The following is a 16,503-nucleotide window of genomic DNA, read 5'->3' on the forward strand; positions in this document are numbered from 1 at the left end:
CCAACTAGGAGTGGCCCCCCCAGAAGACAACATGGTAGGGGCACTGTTAACAGTAGCCCCTTCCTCCAGGTCAGGGCGGACACCCTAAACCTGGCCTTCCAATCCAGGGTCTGTACCCTTAGACTGTACTGGGGTCAGGGGTGAGTCTTTCACTCCCCTACCCCTACATTCAGGGTTCTGCACCCACCCCTTAGGGAGAGTACCCCTTGGAATCACACCAGGGGGGTGATTGGGCAAACCGCCCACCCCTTCAGATCAGGGTTTATCCCCTGCACCTGATCTTCCAGTCCAGGGTCTGTACCCACAGACTGGACCACTGCCTGACAACCCAGGAATTCCTGGGGGGCATACCTACCCCCCACCAGGTCAGAGTTTACCCTCTGAACCTGGTCATCCAACCCAGAGTCACCACCCTGCTGTTGAACCACTGCCTGGCACACCAGGACTTCCAGGGGGGCACACTTACCCCCCTCAAGGGACACACTGTCCCCAAGGGCCACACAAGAGTCTGGCTGGCGCAGGTCTCCTGACCTCTGCCCATCTGACAGAGTCTGGATTCCCCCCAATCCAGAAATGGTCTCGCCAAGGTCATTCCTGGGGGGCTCTGCTCTCAGAGCTGACCCCTGACCCTCCAGGTTGTCCACTGGGGTCCGCAACCCCCTCTCAACCCTCTGTCTGGACTTCTGCACCCCCTCATTAGGAGTGGTACTGCCAGACACCAGAACTGGTGGGACGCTGGCTACAGCCGCCCCCCCCAAGTTCTCCTGACACTGTGGGATCTCCCTCAACAGATGGCCCTATGGTACAGGCTAGGCTCCCCTCCTCGTGTTCCCTCATGGAACCCTCCAGGACCTGGGACCGGATCTTGGGCACATTGGACCTCAGCCCATCCCCATTCCCTCTCCTCAGAGACTGGACATGGGGTCCCTCACCCATCCCACTACACTGGGACCTACCTGGGACACTACAATCCTTCCCTACCTCACCTGGTTGGGAAATACCTAGACCACTCCTCTCAGGAGCCCCCCCAAATGCCTCTTCAGACTCTCTGGTACTCACCAAGAGGTCTGCCTCCATTGTAAGTTCCCTGGGGTCAGAGAACTCACACTCCACCTGGTGTTGGCGTAGCTCTGGAAAATAAGGACTAGACATATGCTCTCCAGCAATTACATCACTCAGCCCCTCACATGAATTAACCAAAGTATCCTTCACCCAACTATCCAGTGACTCTGCTTTGAAAAAAGCACCCCACATCACCCTCCTGAGACTGGTGAGACAGTACCTGACTGTCCCTGACACTCAACCCACACTCTTCTGGGATGTCTTCACACTCCATAACCAGGACTTCTACCTGGGGGGAACCCCGCTCCCTGTCACTCTCACCTAGAGTCAGTAGAGTGTCCCTCCCACCAGTAGGAATATGACTCCCCATGCCAGTTCCCCAATCCACCTCAGGGACCCTGTGCATCACTGGAGCTACCTCATACCCCTGAACCTCCTGGCATGTGTTAACTCCCTCCTTCAAGTAGGGCACCACATCTCTGGGCATGTGCACTTCTTCAGCAGCACTGGATATAAAATTGTTGCTGCCACCATTCCAGCTGGATTCAGCCCTTATGACTTCCAGCTCCTTCATTTTGAGCTCATAAGCCCAAATCCTCTTTTTGATCTCTAAGTCCCTCCTCCTTTCTTCCAACTCCTTCTCCCTTTGCATCCTCAACTCCTTGAACTTCAACCGGCGAGCCCTCTCTGCCTGTCTGTCTTGTAACTCTTCAGGAGTCAGACACTTGGGTGGCACCCTGCTACTCCTCCTGGGGACCCTCCCCCCAGGCGTAACAGGTACCTCCACTACACCACTGTGTCTCCTCTGCACTTCCCCACCCACATTCCCCTCCTCTGTGTGCCCTCCAGCCTCCTTGATTGTCGCCCAGGCCCTCTGTGCCTTTTGCAGCTCCCCCTCCCTGGTGGAGCTCTCAGTGGGACAGTCAAGATCTTTAAGGAACTGTTTCAATTGAGCAACTGAGTACTCCTTCAGTTTCTCTATTTCAAACACAGCTCAAGCTGTTGCATCTCCAGATTGAGACATGATGGTCACAAGTGCAAAGTTCCAAAGGCAGAAAATAAGTTCCCAATGAAGTAAAAAGGATCCGTCAAGGGATCAGCAAAATCATGGAAGTAGAACAAAAAGGAGTCCTTAAGAGAAAAAGCAAAAGATCACCAAACAAGTAGTATGTGTTCACGTAGTGGTCTGAACTCAAACAGTAGTGTACACTTAATCACTGTAAGTCAAGTCCAAATACAAGTCCAAATCCCACCGCTGCCACCAATGTTAGAAATGGGGTTTTTGGTTGGAAGTCAGGTTACCCCCTGTTCAAGCAAGGACCCTCACTCTAGTCAGGGTAAAAGAGAATCACCCTCAGCTAACCCCTGCTTACCCCCTTGGTAGCTTGGCAGAGCAGCAGGCTTAACTTCAGAGCGCTAGGTGTAAAGTATTTGTACCAACACACTCAGTAACTTAATGAAAACAATACAAAATGACACAACACCAGTTTAGAAAAATAGGAAATATTTATCTAAACAAAACAAGACCAAAACGACAAAAATCCGACATACACAAGTCAAGTTATGAATTTTTAGAGATTAAACTCAAAAATAGCGCTTAGAAACAAAAATGCTTTGATGAGATGTTAATACGGCGTCATGACGGAGTCGTTCCCAACAAGCCGACACCAGCGGCGCCGGACACGGAGTCGTGTAGACCCCCAAGTACAGTACCTTTGGTGAAGAGTGAAAACAAGCCGATGCGCAAAGTCGGGGATCGCGGCGTCTGTGTGAAACGTTGAATCTGTGCACTTCGAGCGGCGTCGGTCACGACGTGGTGCGGCGACTTCCACGGAGTCTCGGACTTCAGCGGGGCTGCTGCGGCGTTGGGCCTGCGAAGAGTGTCGCGTTCCAGCGAAGGTCACGGCGTCACGTGCAGGCGGCATTACCGGATTCAGCAGCGGCGTCGGTCCGGAGTCATCCGAAGTCGATTTTCTTGGATTTCCACCAGCTTTCCTTTCAAGGGCCAAGGGACTGGATAGGGCACCACTTGTTAGAGCAGGAGTCTCTCCAGAGACTCCAGGTGCTGGCAGAGAGTAGTCTTTGCTGTCCCTGAGACTTCAAACAACAGGAGGCAAGCTCTTACTCAAGCCCTTGGAGATTTCTTCACAAGATGGAAGGCACACAAAGTCCAGTCTTTGGCCTCTTAATCTGGCAGAAGCAGCACTGCAAGAAAGCTCCACAAAGCATAGTCACAGGCAGGGCAGCACTTCTTCCTCAGCTATCAGCTCTTCTCCAGGCAGAGGTTCCTCTTGGTTCCAGAAGTGTTTCTCTAAAGTCTGTATATTTGGGTGCCCTTCTTATACCCATTTTAGTCTTTGAAGTCACCTTTCTTCAAAGGGGACTCACACCTACTTGTGAAATCCTGCCTTGCCCAGGCAAGGCCTCAGACACACACCAGGGGGTTGGAGCCGGCATTGTCAGAGGCAGGCACAGTCCTTTCAGATGAGAGTGACCACTCCACCCCTCCCTCCTAGCAGAGATGGCTAATTAGGAAATGCAGGTTACACCCCAGCCCCCTTTGTGTCACTGTCTAGTGCGAGGTGAAAAACAACCCAACTGTCAAACTGACCCAGACAGGGAATCCACAAACAAGGCAGAGTCACGGAATGGTTTAAGCATGAAAATGCTCACTTTCTAAAAGTGGCATTTTCAAATGCACAATCTTAAAATCAACTTTAATAAAATATGTATTTTTAAATTGTGAGTTCAGGGACAACAAACTCCACATGTCCATCTACTCTCTAGGGGAATCTACACTTTAATCATATTTAAAGGTAGCCCCCATGTTATCCTATGAGAGAGACAGGCCTTGCAACAGTGAAAAAACGAAGTTGGCAGTATTTCACTATCAGGACACATAAACCCCATTACTATATGTCCCACCTTATCCATACACTGCACCCTGTCCTTGGGGCTACCTAGGGCCTACCTTAGGGGTGCCTTACATGTAAGAAAAGGGAAGGTTTAGGCCTGGCAAGTGGGTACACTTGCCAAGTCGAATTTACAGTGTAAAAATACACACACAGACACTGCAGTGGCAGGTCTAAGACATGATTACAGGGTTACTTGTGTGGGTGGCACAACCAGTGCTGCAGGCCCACTAGTAACATTTGATTTACAGGCCCTGGCACCTCTAGTGCACCTTACTAGGGACTTACGAGTAAATCAAATATGCCAATCATGGATAAACCAATTACATACAATTTACACGGAGAGCATATGCACTTTAGCACTGGTTAGCATTGGTGAAGTGCTCAGAGTTGAAAAGCCAACAGCAACAGGTCAGAAAAAAATAGGAGGCAGGAGGCAAAAAGACTGGGGATGACCCTGCATAAGCAAAAGTCCAAAAGTGTCCTGCCCAATGTCGCTGCAAAAAGGAAACAGGGATGGCCCAGTAGCCCACTGAGGTGCCTGACACCTCATTACAGCATAACATTAACTTTCATTCTATTGTGGCCAGGTGAGGGTGTAGAATATATGAACTGGAGATCAAGAGCAGGAAAAGCTTTAACAAATATTTCATGACCACAAAAATGAGGGAGAAAAAATGGGATGATGGAAGGCACCTGTTAAAACAGTATTTAGTAGCTCTGTTAATTAAAATAACCCTTGCTTTTCCGTTTTCTGAAAAGTAGTTCCAATGCCTAAGTAGAAAGATGACAACTGATATCTTTCTAACTGGACTAAACTTACACCGGCAGCTAGATTTGCATGTTCAAACGCTGATTCTATGGTCCTTCATGTGGTGAAGGATGCCAGGGGCTATTTAATGTATTTTCCACACAAGAAAAATCGGGTCTTTGGTTGACAGTCAGTTTAACCCCAGTCCAAGCAAGGACCGTCACTCTAGTCAGGGTAAGTCACACACAATCCAAATTATCCTGTGCCCACCCTCTGGTAGCTTGGCACTGAGCAGTCAGGCTTAACTTAGAAGCAATGTGTAAAGTATTTGTGCAATAAACCATACAATAGCACAATATAACAACACAAAAATACACCACACAGTGTTTAGAAAAATGTATAATATTTATCTGGATAAATGCAGGTCAAAACGATTAAGGATGAAATAAGCAAATGTAGAGATATCACTGAAAATGATATCAAGTGTCTTAGAGTTGAAATATTATTGTAAAAGCAATAAAAAGTGTCTTAAGTTCTTCTAGAAACAAGTGTCTCTTGAAGGGCAAAGTACCTGGTTTGTGTTGAAAAACCCTCGCAAAGGGCCGCAGAGGAGGAGATGCGTGGAAAACGGTGAGTGTGCACCGGTTTCGCCCCTCCAAACATGTACTTGCGTTGTTATTTTTTTCACGCGGGAAAGATGTTGCATCAATTACCGGTGCGCGGACTTGGATCCTCTTCGGGTTGCGGGGTTTTCAGACTCCCGGGGACAATGCGTGGAATCCTCGGCTTTCGGAGCGAAGTCACAGGGGCTGCATCGATTCCGCTAGGCGATGCGTGGGATTTTCTTCCGCAGGGCAGGTGCTGCGTTGATTCCTCTCAGGAAGTTAGGCGTCATCGTTCTGAGTCAGCTTGCATCGATCCAGTAGGGCTGTGCTTCAAAGTTCCGGTCGCGTTGCTGGTGCTGCGTCGATCTTCTGTCGCAAAGTCGGGCTGCGTCATTTCGAACTCGGAATGCAGTGACTTTTTCACTGCAAGAAGGCTGTGCGTCGTTCTTGGCAGGCGATGCATCAAATTTTGCTGCACGGGGATTTCAGCTGCAGGAGAGAAGTCTTTTTGGTCCTGAGACTTCAGGGAACAGGAGGCAAGCTCTATCCAAGCTCTTGGAGAGCACTTCTGCAGCAAAGCGAGAGAGCAGCAAGACTGCAGGGCAACAGCAAGGCAGCAGTCCTCTTCAGAAAGCAGTCAGGTGAGTCCTTTAGGCAGCCAGGCAGTTCTTCTTGTCAGGGTGCAGGTTCTGGTTCAGGTTTCTTCTCCCGGAAGTGTCTGAGTTGGTAGGGCAGAGGCCCTGTTTTTATACCCAAATGTGCCTTTGAAGTAGGGGAGATTTCAAAGAGTGGCTTAGAAGTGCACCAGGTCCCCTTTCAGTTCAATCCTGTCTGCCATGGTCCCAGTAGGGGGTGTGGCAGTCCTTTGTGTGAGAGCAGGCCCTCCCAGCCCAGAAAGACCGATTCAAAATGCAGATGTATGCAAGTGAGGCTGAGTATCCTGTGTTTGGGGTGTGTCTGAGTGAATGCACAAGGAGCTGTCAACTAAGCCCAGCCAGACATGGATTGTAAGGCACAGAAAGATTTAAGTGCAGAGAAATGCTCACTGTCTAGAAGTGGCATTTCTAAAATAGTGATATTGAATCCAACTTGACCAGTCAGCAGGCTTTTGTATTACCATTCTGGCCATACTAAATATGGCCTTCCTACTTCTTTCAGATCAGCAGCTACTACTCAAAACAATGTATGAGGGCAGCCCCAATGTTAGCCCATGAAGGGAGCAGGCCTCACAGTAGTGCAAAAACGAATTTAGGAGTTATACACTACCAGGACATGTAAACTACACAGGTGCATGTCCTGCCTTTTACCTACACCTCACCCTGCCCTAGGGGTTACCTAGGGCACACCTTAGGGGTGACTTATATGTAGAAAATTGGAGTTTTAGGCTTGGTAAGTTCTTTTAAATGCCAAGTCAAATTGGCAGTGAAACTGCACACACAGGCCTTGCAATGACAGGCCTGAGACAAGGTTAAGGGGCTACTGAAGTGGGTGGCACAATCAGTGCTGTAGGCCCACTAGTAGCTCTTAATCTACACACCCTGGGCACATATAGTGCACTCTACTAAGGACTTATAAGTAAATTAAATAGCCCAATTGGGTGTGATCCAATGTTACCATGTTTAAAGGGAGAGGGCATATGTACTTCAGCACTGGTTAGCAGTGGTAAAGTGCACAGAGTCTAAAAACCAGCAAAAAACAGTATCTCAAAAGTGGAGGGAGGAAGGCAAAAAGTTAGTGGTGACCACCCTAAGGCTGTCAGGTCTAACAGTGCACTGTCCCACTTTCTGGCGCAATGAACTCTTAAGTGCATGTCTCCTGGAATAGAATGGGACAGTGCACCACATCACATCAAATGAGATGTTCTCAGTTCAGACACAGACTTGGACAAGCGATGGGAACAGCACATTAGTAAATGATAGACCGACAATTTAAAAGGGCTCGTCCGACTTTGGCACTAGAAAAGGGGGCAGATATCACCTGAGGGGTGGGAGGGAGGCGCAGTGAGTGACCCAAGTGGCGGCCTCAAGAACATAATAAATGTGTACCACATTGATGTGGCACACATTCAGTGCACCTCCTGGCAGCCATCTGTGTTATGGCACAAAGACAAAGAACCGAAAGCCCTCTTGAGCTAGCACCAGCATGCATCTGTGGTTGTGCCACAGTGCCGAAAGGCTGCAAAAAATAAAGGCACACATGTCTCTTGTGCCTCCAGAGCGCTTTCAATCATACAGACCCAGATTCTAAAGTCCTGCCTTAATTTGTGACGTACCTGGAAGGACTGCAGGAAAGAATTGAAGTAGATGAAGACAATGCGAGAGATCTCATCCTCACCGGGTGTCACAAAGAACAGCATGTAGGTGATGCCCAGCAGCGGCAGCAGCACCAGTGTGGCCTTGACTGCTTTCCTGGAGGAGAAGAAAATAAATTAATTGAAGGCAGGTTTAAATGTCTCATGACAGACACTTGAGGGCATGCACTCTGCAGGTCTTGAATTATTTCTACAATTTTTTTGTTAGGGTCAGTTTGTTTGCTTTAGCCATCACCAGCAACAGTAGAGTCATGTCAATCCAACGAACTAAAAACAGCCACTCCAATGCAAGCAGAGAAATATAAGCATTAGCATAAATGCATTTCGCGAGTATGTATTCTGCCCTCGATGTACTGCAATATAATAAACAATAATATTGGGACAAGATTCCATAATTAATTGGACAACACTTTAGTCACCTGTCAAGTCAGTACGAAATTACCTATATACACAAGCACTGGCGAAGTCAACTGGTTTCGCCCAAAAGACCTATTGGTTTGTCAGTGTTTTTAGCGGCTGCTGTGAAGCATTGGTAAAAAAGAAAAAGCAATGATAGTTGCCATGTCATGTTGTTGGCATGTGCCTGCGTTCAACACGCGTGCCTACAGGACACAGTTTTTTATTTTTATTTATCGAGCTGAGATGGATCGGTAAACAGAAAAAAGTAGCGCAAAACTTCTTTTTAAAAATGCAAACAAACAAATTAATGGGGTGGCAAGAACAGGGAGTTCCCTAAAAGAGATAGGAGTAACCATAGAAGCCAACCAATCATAGATATCAGGGCATACTCAATGGGAGGGACACACACAAGAAGGACCAGCTGAAACAATGAAAGCCCCCCAATAGTAAACAAGCAAATAAGTAAAGTCAAGTATTGTAGCAATGGGCAAATTGTAAGCACCTCTGTTTTCTTGGTAAGCACGCAATATGTCTTTTTGAATCAGGCATCTTTTGTTGTCTGGTAGGCTCGACCTAACAAGAGAGCTTTGTAATAAGCCATGTGTTCCTAAGAGACTCATCCTTGTAGCAGATGTCGGCCATCAAGCTCTTTTCATGGAATGACTATCAAATATACTGATGCATATTACATACATATTATGTTTACTTATTATAAAAGTGTGGTATTTTTCCAGATGAGCAAGAAGAGAGTGTATATTTTATTGAGGCCTATGGAACTGTTCACGGGTACTCAAATTATATATGACATGATTTTATTTTGTTTACTACATTCATCTTTACACAGACATTTCTAGCGGAACACCGATCTCAATGTAGGTTATCTTTTTAATTGATTTTATGTTCAGTGAGAGAACATTGATGGTGAGAGTAGTGGACCAGCAGGCTGTTTTCTTTTCCCTGAAATATATTTATCGCAGTGATTTTAGGTTAAGACCAGCCCCAGTGCTGCAAAAGTAAACAATCACAAACAAGAGTGAAGTACTGACGTACTGGTTCTGGTTTATGTTTGGGCAACATGTGTTAGAAATGGGGTCTTTGGATGGCAGTCAGGTTACCCCCTTTCCAAGCAAGGACCCTCACTAGTCAGGGTAAGAGAAAATCACCCTCAGCTAACCCCCGCTCACACCCTTGGCAGCTTGGCACGAGTAGGCAGACTTAACTTCAGAGTGCTAGGTGTAAAGTATTTGTACCAACACACACAGTAACTCAATGAAAACACTACAAATTGACACAACACAGATTTGGAAAAATAGGAAATATGTATGTACACAAAACAAGACCAAAAGGACAAAAATCCACAATACACAAGTCAAGTTATCAATTAAAAAACAAAAAGAGTCTTCATATAATTCTAAACACAATGCTAACGCTGCTAGTGTGGAAATGTGTCTGGATGCGTCATAAATAACCCCGCACGGGCGAGTGTGCGTCCAAAAGGGCTTGCAATGCATTGATATCACTCCTGAGCGAGACCGTGCGTCGTTTCTCCTTCAGTCGAGTCGGCGTGCGTCGTTTCTTCTCTCCGCAGGAAAGCGATGCATGGATTCGAACCGCACTCTCGGGTCCAGGCAAGCCTTTCATTGGTTTTACACACCCAGCGATGTTTGCGCCGGAAATCCTACCGCACGATGATCCGAAAATCATGCAGCATGGGTTGCGATCTCGCCAGCCTCCATCAGCGATGCTGAGCGTCATTTCTCCAGCCCCGTGCATCGATCTTTCAGTCGTGCTGCAGGCGAGCGTTGATTTTCAGCCACGCAGCAGGCGACGCATCGATTTCTCAGCCGCATCTCGGAGTTGCGTCTATCTTTTCCCTGCACGGCGGCCTGCACATGGATTTCTCACTCTTGTTCTGCCAGCTTCTCCTTTCAGGGCCTAGGAACTGGATGGGCACCACTTGGCATAGTAGGATTCTCAGCAGAGGCTCCAGGTGCTGGCAGAGAGATGTCTTTGCTGTTCCTGATATTCAAACAACAGGAGGCAAGCTCTAAATCAAGCCCTTGGAGATTTCTTCACAAGAAGGAAGGAACACAAAGTCCAGTCTTTGCCCTCTTAGTCTGGCAGAAGCAGCAACTGCAGGATAGCTCCACAAAGCGCAGTCACAGGCAGGGCAACTCTTCTTCCTTAGCTCTTCTCCAGGCAGAGGTTCCTCTTGGTTTCCAGAAGTGATCTAAAGTCTGTGGTTTTGGATGCCCTTCTTATGCCCATATTTCCCTTTGAAGTAGGCTTACTTCAAAGGAAAGTCTCTTGTGTTTGTGAAATCCTGCCTTGCCCAGGCCAGGCCCCAGACACACACCAGGGGGTTGGAGACTACATTGTGTGAGGGCAGGCACAGCCCTTTCAGGTGTAAGTGACCACTCCTCCCCTCCCTCCTAGCACAGATGGCTCATCAGGAAATGCAGACTACACCCAGCTCCCTTTGTATCACTGTCTAGTAAGAGGTGCAACCAGCCCAACTGTCAAACTGACGCAGACCGGGAATCCACAAACAGGCAGAGTCACAGAAATGGTTTAAGCAAGAAAATGCTCACTTTCTAAAAGTGGCATTTTCAAACACACAATCTTAAAATCAACTTTACTAAACGATGTATTTTTAAATGGTGAGCTCAGAGACCCCAAACTCCATGTCCATCCGCTCCCAAAGGGAATCTACACTTTAATCAGATTTAAAGGTAGCCCTCATGTTAACCTCTGAGAGGGACAGGCCTTGCAACAGTAAAAAACGAATTCAGTAGTATTTCACTGCCAGGACATTTAAAACACATTACTATATGTCCTACCTTAACCATACACTGCACCTGCCCTTGGGGCTATCTAGGGCCTAACGTAGGGGTGTCTTCTATGTGAGAAAAGGGAAGGTTTAGGCCTGGCAAGTGGGTACACTTGCCAAGTCGAAATTACAGTAGTTTAAAACTGCACACACAGACACTGCAGTGGCAGGTCTGATACATGATTACAGAGCTACTAATGTGGGTGGTACAACCAGTTCTGCAGGTTTACTAGTAGCATTTCATTTACAGGCTCTGGATACCTCTAGTGCACTGTACTAGGGACTTACTAGCAAATCAAATGTGCCAATCATGGATAAACCAATCAACCATACAACTTACACAGAGAGCATATGCACTTTAGCACTGATCAACAGTGGTAAAGTGCTCAGAGTTCAAAAGCCAACAGAAACAGGTCAGAAAAATATAGGAGGCAGGAGGCAAAAAGATTGGGGATGACCCTACAAAAGAGCAAATTCCAACAACATGTTAAAGTAATGTTAGATGTTTTATGGTAGAAGCGTTCTAAGTTACAACGGTGGGAATCAGTGGTAGGTAGTACTTAGAATGCGTGAGGGTTTTTTTTAACGTCATCAACTGGCGTGTATGGTGATTTTGTTGTCTGAGCCCTCTGAGGTGTTTGCTTGATGTGTCTTTTACAAATAAACTACTATTAAGACGCTCAGAGTGTTTGAAGCACTTACTACATGTTTGGCGATGAATTGTCACCTTAGAGAAAGTGAACCCACGGCAACAGAACAGTGTGTCCAGCCCTCTGCGAACTGAGGAGTAGTGAGATTGGACAGCTTTTCAATTCTGACTTCGGTGAGCACTGCCATTGTTTAGACACCGATGGATGTGTGGTGTGGTGGCAGGAACGGAAGCTCTGACTTGGAGAGACGGACACAGTTGGTAGAGTACTTGTGTGCGTTATTGCACAGTGAGCACGAGCGTGTTCGGATGCATCATGCTCCACTTACTGTAAAAAACAAAAACAAACAGCGGCCATTTTGGAGGTGGTTCCTCCGAGGAAGTTTACTGCTTCCCTCAACTTTGGAAACCAGATCACAAGCACTGAGTGCGCACTCACTGTGAAAAAAAAAAAAAGAAAAAAAAAACGGCAGCCATTTTTGAGGTGGCCTCTCCGAGGAAGAATAGCACTTCCATCAACGGAAGAGACAAACACATACGCAAATGTTTACAGTTGTTAAATCCATGTACCTGACTGTGACAATAAAACAGTATTATTCCAATTGATTTTTGGCAGGTAGTCTGGTCCTGCTTTTGCAAAGAACAAGGAAAAGTGTGAAACATTGTTTTTTTTTTGCAAAAACAAAATTAAAAAAAGAAAGTTAAAAAATAAATAAATAGCAAACAATTGAAGGCAAGAAGGGTTAAGATTAAAACATTGAAAAATGCAGCCTGTCAATCCACCACCACCATTTTTAGAAAGCCCTGGAGGACCACACATAGCTTGGAGACATTAGTATGATGCTTTTGAAATATATTTAGGAGCTATTGGAGCTGCACGGTTCAGACCTGAATGCAAGACATGTCTTCTTCTTCATTCCATTGGGTTTGAATGAAGAGCTATTTTTAAGCATTTACCTGATGTTCCTATTGTTGAAGAAGAAATGGATGAATACGAATTAGCTGTTAAGAAAATGAGCAACAGGTTTGATGTTCTTCCAAGTTCAGTGGTGTGTAGACACATTTTTTAAAAGAGATCAGTGGACTGGTGAAGATGTGGATACCTACATTTCTGCATTAAGATTGTTGGCTGCTGATTGTCAATTTGGAGCGTTGGGAGATCAACTGATCAGAGACAAGTTTATTTGTCAGGGGTTGTACAGGTCTATTAAACAAAAGTTGCTTTCTTTGGATAACCCAACATTGACAGAGACGATTAAGATCACAAAAAGCATTGAAGCAAAGATGACAAAGGAAGAACAGGCATGACTGTATACAAAACCTCAGACAAGACTCTAAGAACAAAAGGTACAGTAACCATACTGTTTTTTTTAAACAGAAAAAATGTGTGTTGCAGGTGTTGGAATGCCTTACATCACAAAGGAATGAGGTATTGTCCTGCTTTAAATGTATAGTGTAGAAGTTGTGGTAAGATTTGTCACTTTGCAAAGGTGTGCCAAAGTGAGCGTCCTGCAAGCAGCAGGGTGACCTCAGTGGTGGAAGACAGTGATGGTTTGGTGGAGAAATTGCTGGGAGAAGTTAAGACAAGGTGCTGGTGGTTGATGGAGGTGTAGTGAAGTGTGGTGACCCTGAAAACTGTGTTGACCCCTAAGTATTTTTAAGAGTGGGTGACAAACCATTATGTTTGTTAGTTTTGTTAGTGGACTCCGGCACCAGGCACAATGATCACGCAAGAACTGTTTAATCAAAATTGAAAGGGACATGCTCTATGGCCACCTGACAGAGCTCCTGTCTCTTATGAGGGAAGGAAAAATGAACTGCAAGGTTATTTTGAGGAGATTATGGAATTCAGGCAGAGACAGATATATGGGAAAATCTATGTTGCAGTTAAAGGCCTGAACTTTCTAGGTTGGTTTCATCAGCGTTTTTTCGGAATGGTGTTACGGCCAGGTACTGGTGATCAAGTTACAGTGATTAGGGATTCCAACAAAATTAAAGACCTTTTCAATGAATTCCAGGGGAGCTGGGAAGATTAAAGGGGTTCAAACATAAAATCAAACTTAAAGTGAATGCTACACCTGTTAAGCATAAACTAAGGAGCGTGCCATTTAGTATCAGGGACAAATTGGAGAAGGAATTAGAAAACTTACGCAAAAAGGGGATCATTGAACCCATTGAATCCTCATTACGGATTTCTCCTTTGGTGGTAACAAAGAAAAAGAATGGTGAGCTGAGAGTATGTGTTCACCTGAGAGCACCTAAAAAAGAGATTTGAGTAGACCCTCATCCTCTATCTATGATAAGTGAAATGTTGTCTACCATTAAAGATGCCAACGTCTTTATTAAAATAGATTTGGCTAGTGAATACCATCAGGTTGAATTGGATCCAGATTCCTGGTATTTAACAGCATTTGTGTCACCTTTGGGAACTTTCCAATACTGCTGCATGCCATTGGGTCTAGAGTCTGCAGCTTCAGTTTTCAAAATGATAATGAGCACACTATTTAAAGATGTTTCTAATGTGCTAGTTTTTCAAGATGATGGTTTGATCTATGCGCCTAACCAACTAGAACACAACATGATTTTAAAGCAGGTTTTGGAAAAAAGTATTTTTCATGGCGTTGCTCTCAAAAGAGAAAAGTGCCAATTTATGAAGTCATCTGTAGAGTACCTAGGCCATGTAATTTCTGCAGATGCTTTTTATCCGAAACCAGGTTTGATTGATGCCATCAAGGCAGCACCCTCAATGAGTGATAAGGCTGGAGTCAAATAGTTTTTGGGTATGTGTGAATTTTATGCTCGTTTTATTCCTTATTTTGCAACAAACGTCTAGCCTATATCTAATTTGTTGAAGCATAAGGTGGGTTTCAAATGGGATTCAGAATGTGCAAATGCATTTGAGGAAATAAAACAATAGCTATCTAGGGTGAAAGTGTTAAAACCATATGATCATGATCTCCAGTGCTGTCTGATGGTGGATGCAAGTAACATATGTGTGGGGGCAGTATTAATGCACACAACAAACAGTGGAGAAAACACTATTGGTTTTGGCTCAAGAGTATTAAAGGAGCCTGAGACCTATTACTTGGTCATTGAAAAGGAATTGTTGGCCTGTGTGTGGCCAGTTGAAAAATTTAGAAATTATATTTGGGGCAGACATTTTGTGTTGAAAACTGACCATAAACCACTTGTCTCAATTCTCAATGGCACTAACAACAAGACTGGAACTCCCAGAATTGCTAGGTTTAAGGGAAGGTTAATGCAATATGACTTTGAAGTCATACATATTCTGGGAGGCAAAAACGTCAGAGCTAACTATTTATCAAGATTCCCTAGTGAAAGTAGTTGCACTTGTGATGGAAGTGTAGATGATGAAAGTTGCTTGATGCTGCTGTTGAGGTGGAACAGGTGTGTGTTTGTTCAGTCAGTTAATGGAAGAAAAAGTTAGAATCTGACAAAGACTTATGTGAATTTATGAGGTGTGTCAAAGAGGGGTAGCTTCATGAGAAAGAGATGGCAGTCAATGTCCACTGTTTTGGAAAGTTTCTGATGATTTGAGCATTGAAGATAGTTTACTCATGAGGAGTGACAAGCTCATTTGACTGGAAGAACTGAGGCATACCATTATGGAAATGGCTTATGAGGGTCACTTGGGTGCAACGTTGACCAAAAGAAGGATACGTGATAGTTTTTGGTGGCCACATATGGACAGTGAAATTGAACAATTGGTAAGAAACTGCAATTTTTGTTCCAGTTGTGACAAATCACTTAAAAATGTATCTCCACCTCTGGTTCCCATAGGGTGTCCTTTGGGCCCATGGAGGAAATTGGGGGTTGATTTAGTGGGTCCATTTAATTCCCTCAACTTTAACCTCTGATATGCATATGTGTTGGTTGATTATTATTTGAAGTAGCCTTATGTAACATTTGTGCAAGAACCTAATTCAAAATCATTAGTTTCATTTTTAAGACAGATATTTTTGAATGATGGTTTTCCAGAGGATTGTTTCAGACAATGGGGTACAATTTGTGTCTGAAGATTTCAAACATTTTATGAAAGAAGGTTCTATTGAACACTTAAAGTGTTCTCTGTATCAACCTCAAACAAATAGTTTGGTCAAACGTTTTAATTGTGTTTTGGGAGAATGCATTAGATGGGTGCTAAAAAACAGGACGAGGTGAGCGCGTCGGTACAGGCAATGTTGTCGTTCTACAGGTCCACACTGCATTCCAACACAGGGATTTCCCTATTGGAGGCACTTAGAGGGAGAAAGCCAAATACACAAGTGAGTCCAGGATGGATGTCCAAGTTCTTCAAAAACATGCAGGTGGAGGAATGCTCGGACATAATTAGGCACAATGTAAAAATTAATAAAAAGCACAAAAAGCTTTTCACAAAAAGAAAGGGGCAAAAGAATCTGCCATATCAGAAGGTGACTGGGTATCCATAAAGCTACCAACGTTTGTTAGGAAAGGCATTCCAAAATGCTCAGATCCTGTGAGGGTAGAATTGGTACGTGGCAACTCCATAATACTAGAGGGTAACAAGTGGTGGAACAAGTCCAAGGTCGCAAAGTTTCAAAGGGAGTCCAGGATGCAAGCTAACAGTGAGAAACCAGGTGTGTGTAATCCAGGCATGAAAGCTATAGCACATCATAATGGCACAGATCTACATGGAACACTGATATGTAGAAGTAATGGAGTACGTAAAGTGCCATGGAGATTTCGAGCATGAAAAAAGAAATAAAAGTAAATGCATATATAGCAGAACAGGAATAATGATAAGAATAGAATGTTCATTTTAAAATTTTCTCAGTAATTTGTTTTGTGCAAATCAGCCATGGTTGTGATTTGTTTATGTCATGGGTCTGCAGTTATTACATTAGATCTGTTGTTATTATTTTAGATTTTTTGTAAATCGGAGTTTATGGCTAAGGTAATTATTTCTAGCTGAACCCCAATCTCAATGTAGTTTATCTATTTA

The 16,503-nt window shown here is 44.8% G+C and overlaps 1 protein-coding gene across 1 annotated transcript in view; it reads right to left on the reverse strand.

The window, feature by feature from the left end:
• The window catches only part of LOC138299622 (corticotropin-releasing factor receptor 1), a 1,731,194-nt gene that overhangs the window by 126,492 nt on the left and 1,588,199 nt on the right, over positions 1-16,503 (reverse strand). The window contains exon 11 of the mRNA XM_069238054.1: positions 7,603-7,738. Within this exon, the coding sequence (XP_069094155.1) occupies positions 7,603-7,738 (136 nt within the window). The remainder of the gene's footprint in view (positions 1-7,602; positions 7,739-16,503) is intronic.

Source organism: Pleurodeles waltl, chromosome 6 (genome assembly GCF_031143425.1).
Source record: "Pleurodeles waltl isolate 20211129_DDA chromosome 6, aPleWal1.hap1.20221129, whole genome shotgun sequence".
In the NCBI taxonomy this organism is placed as follows: Eukaryota; Metazoa; Chordata; class Amphibia; order Caudata; family Salamandridae; genus Pleurodeles; species Pleurodeles waltl.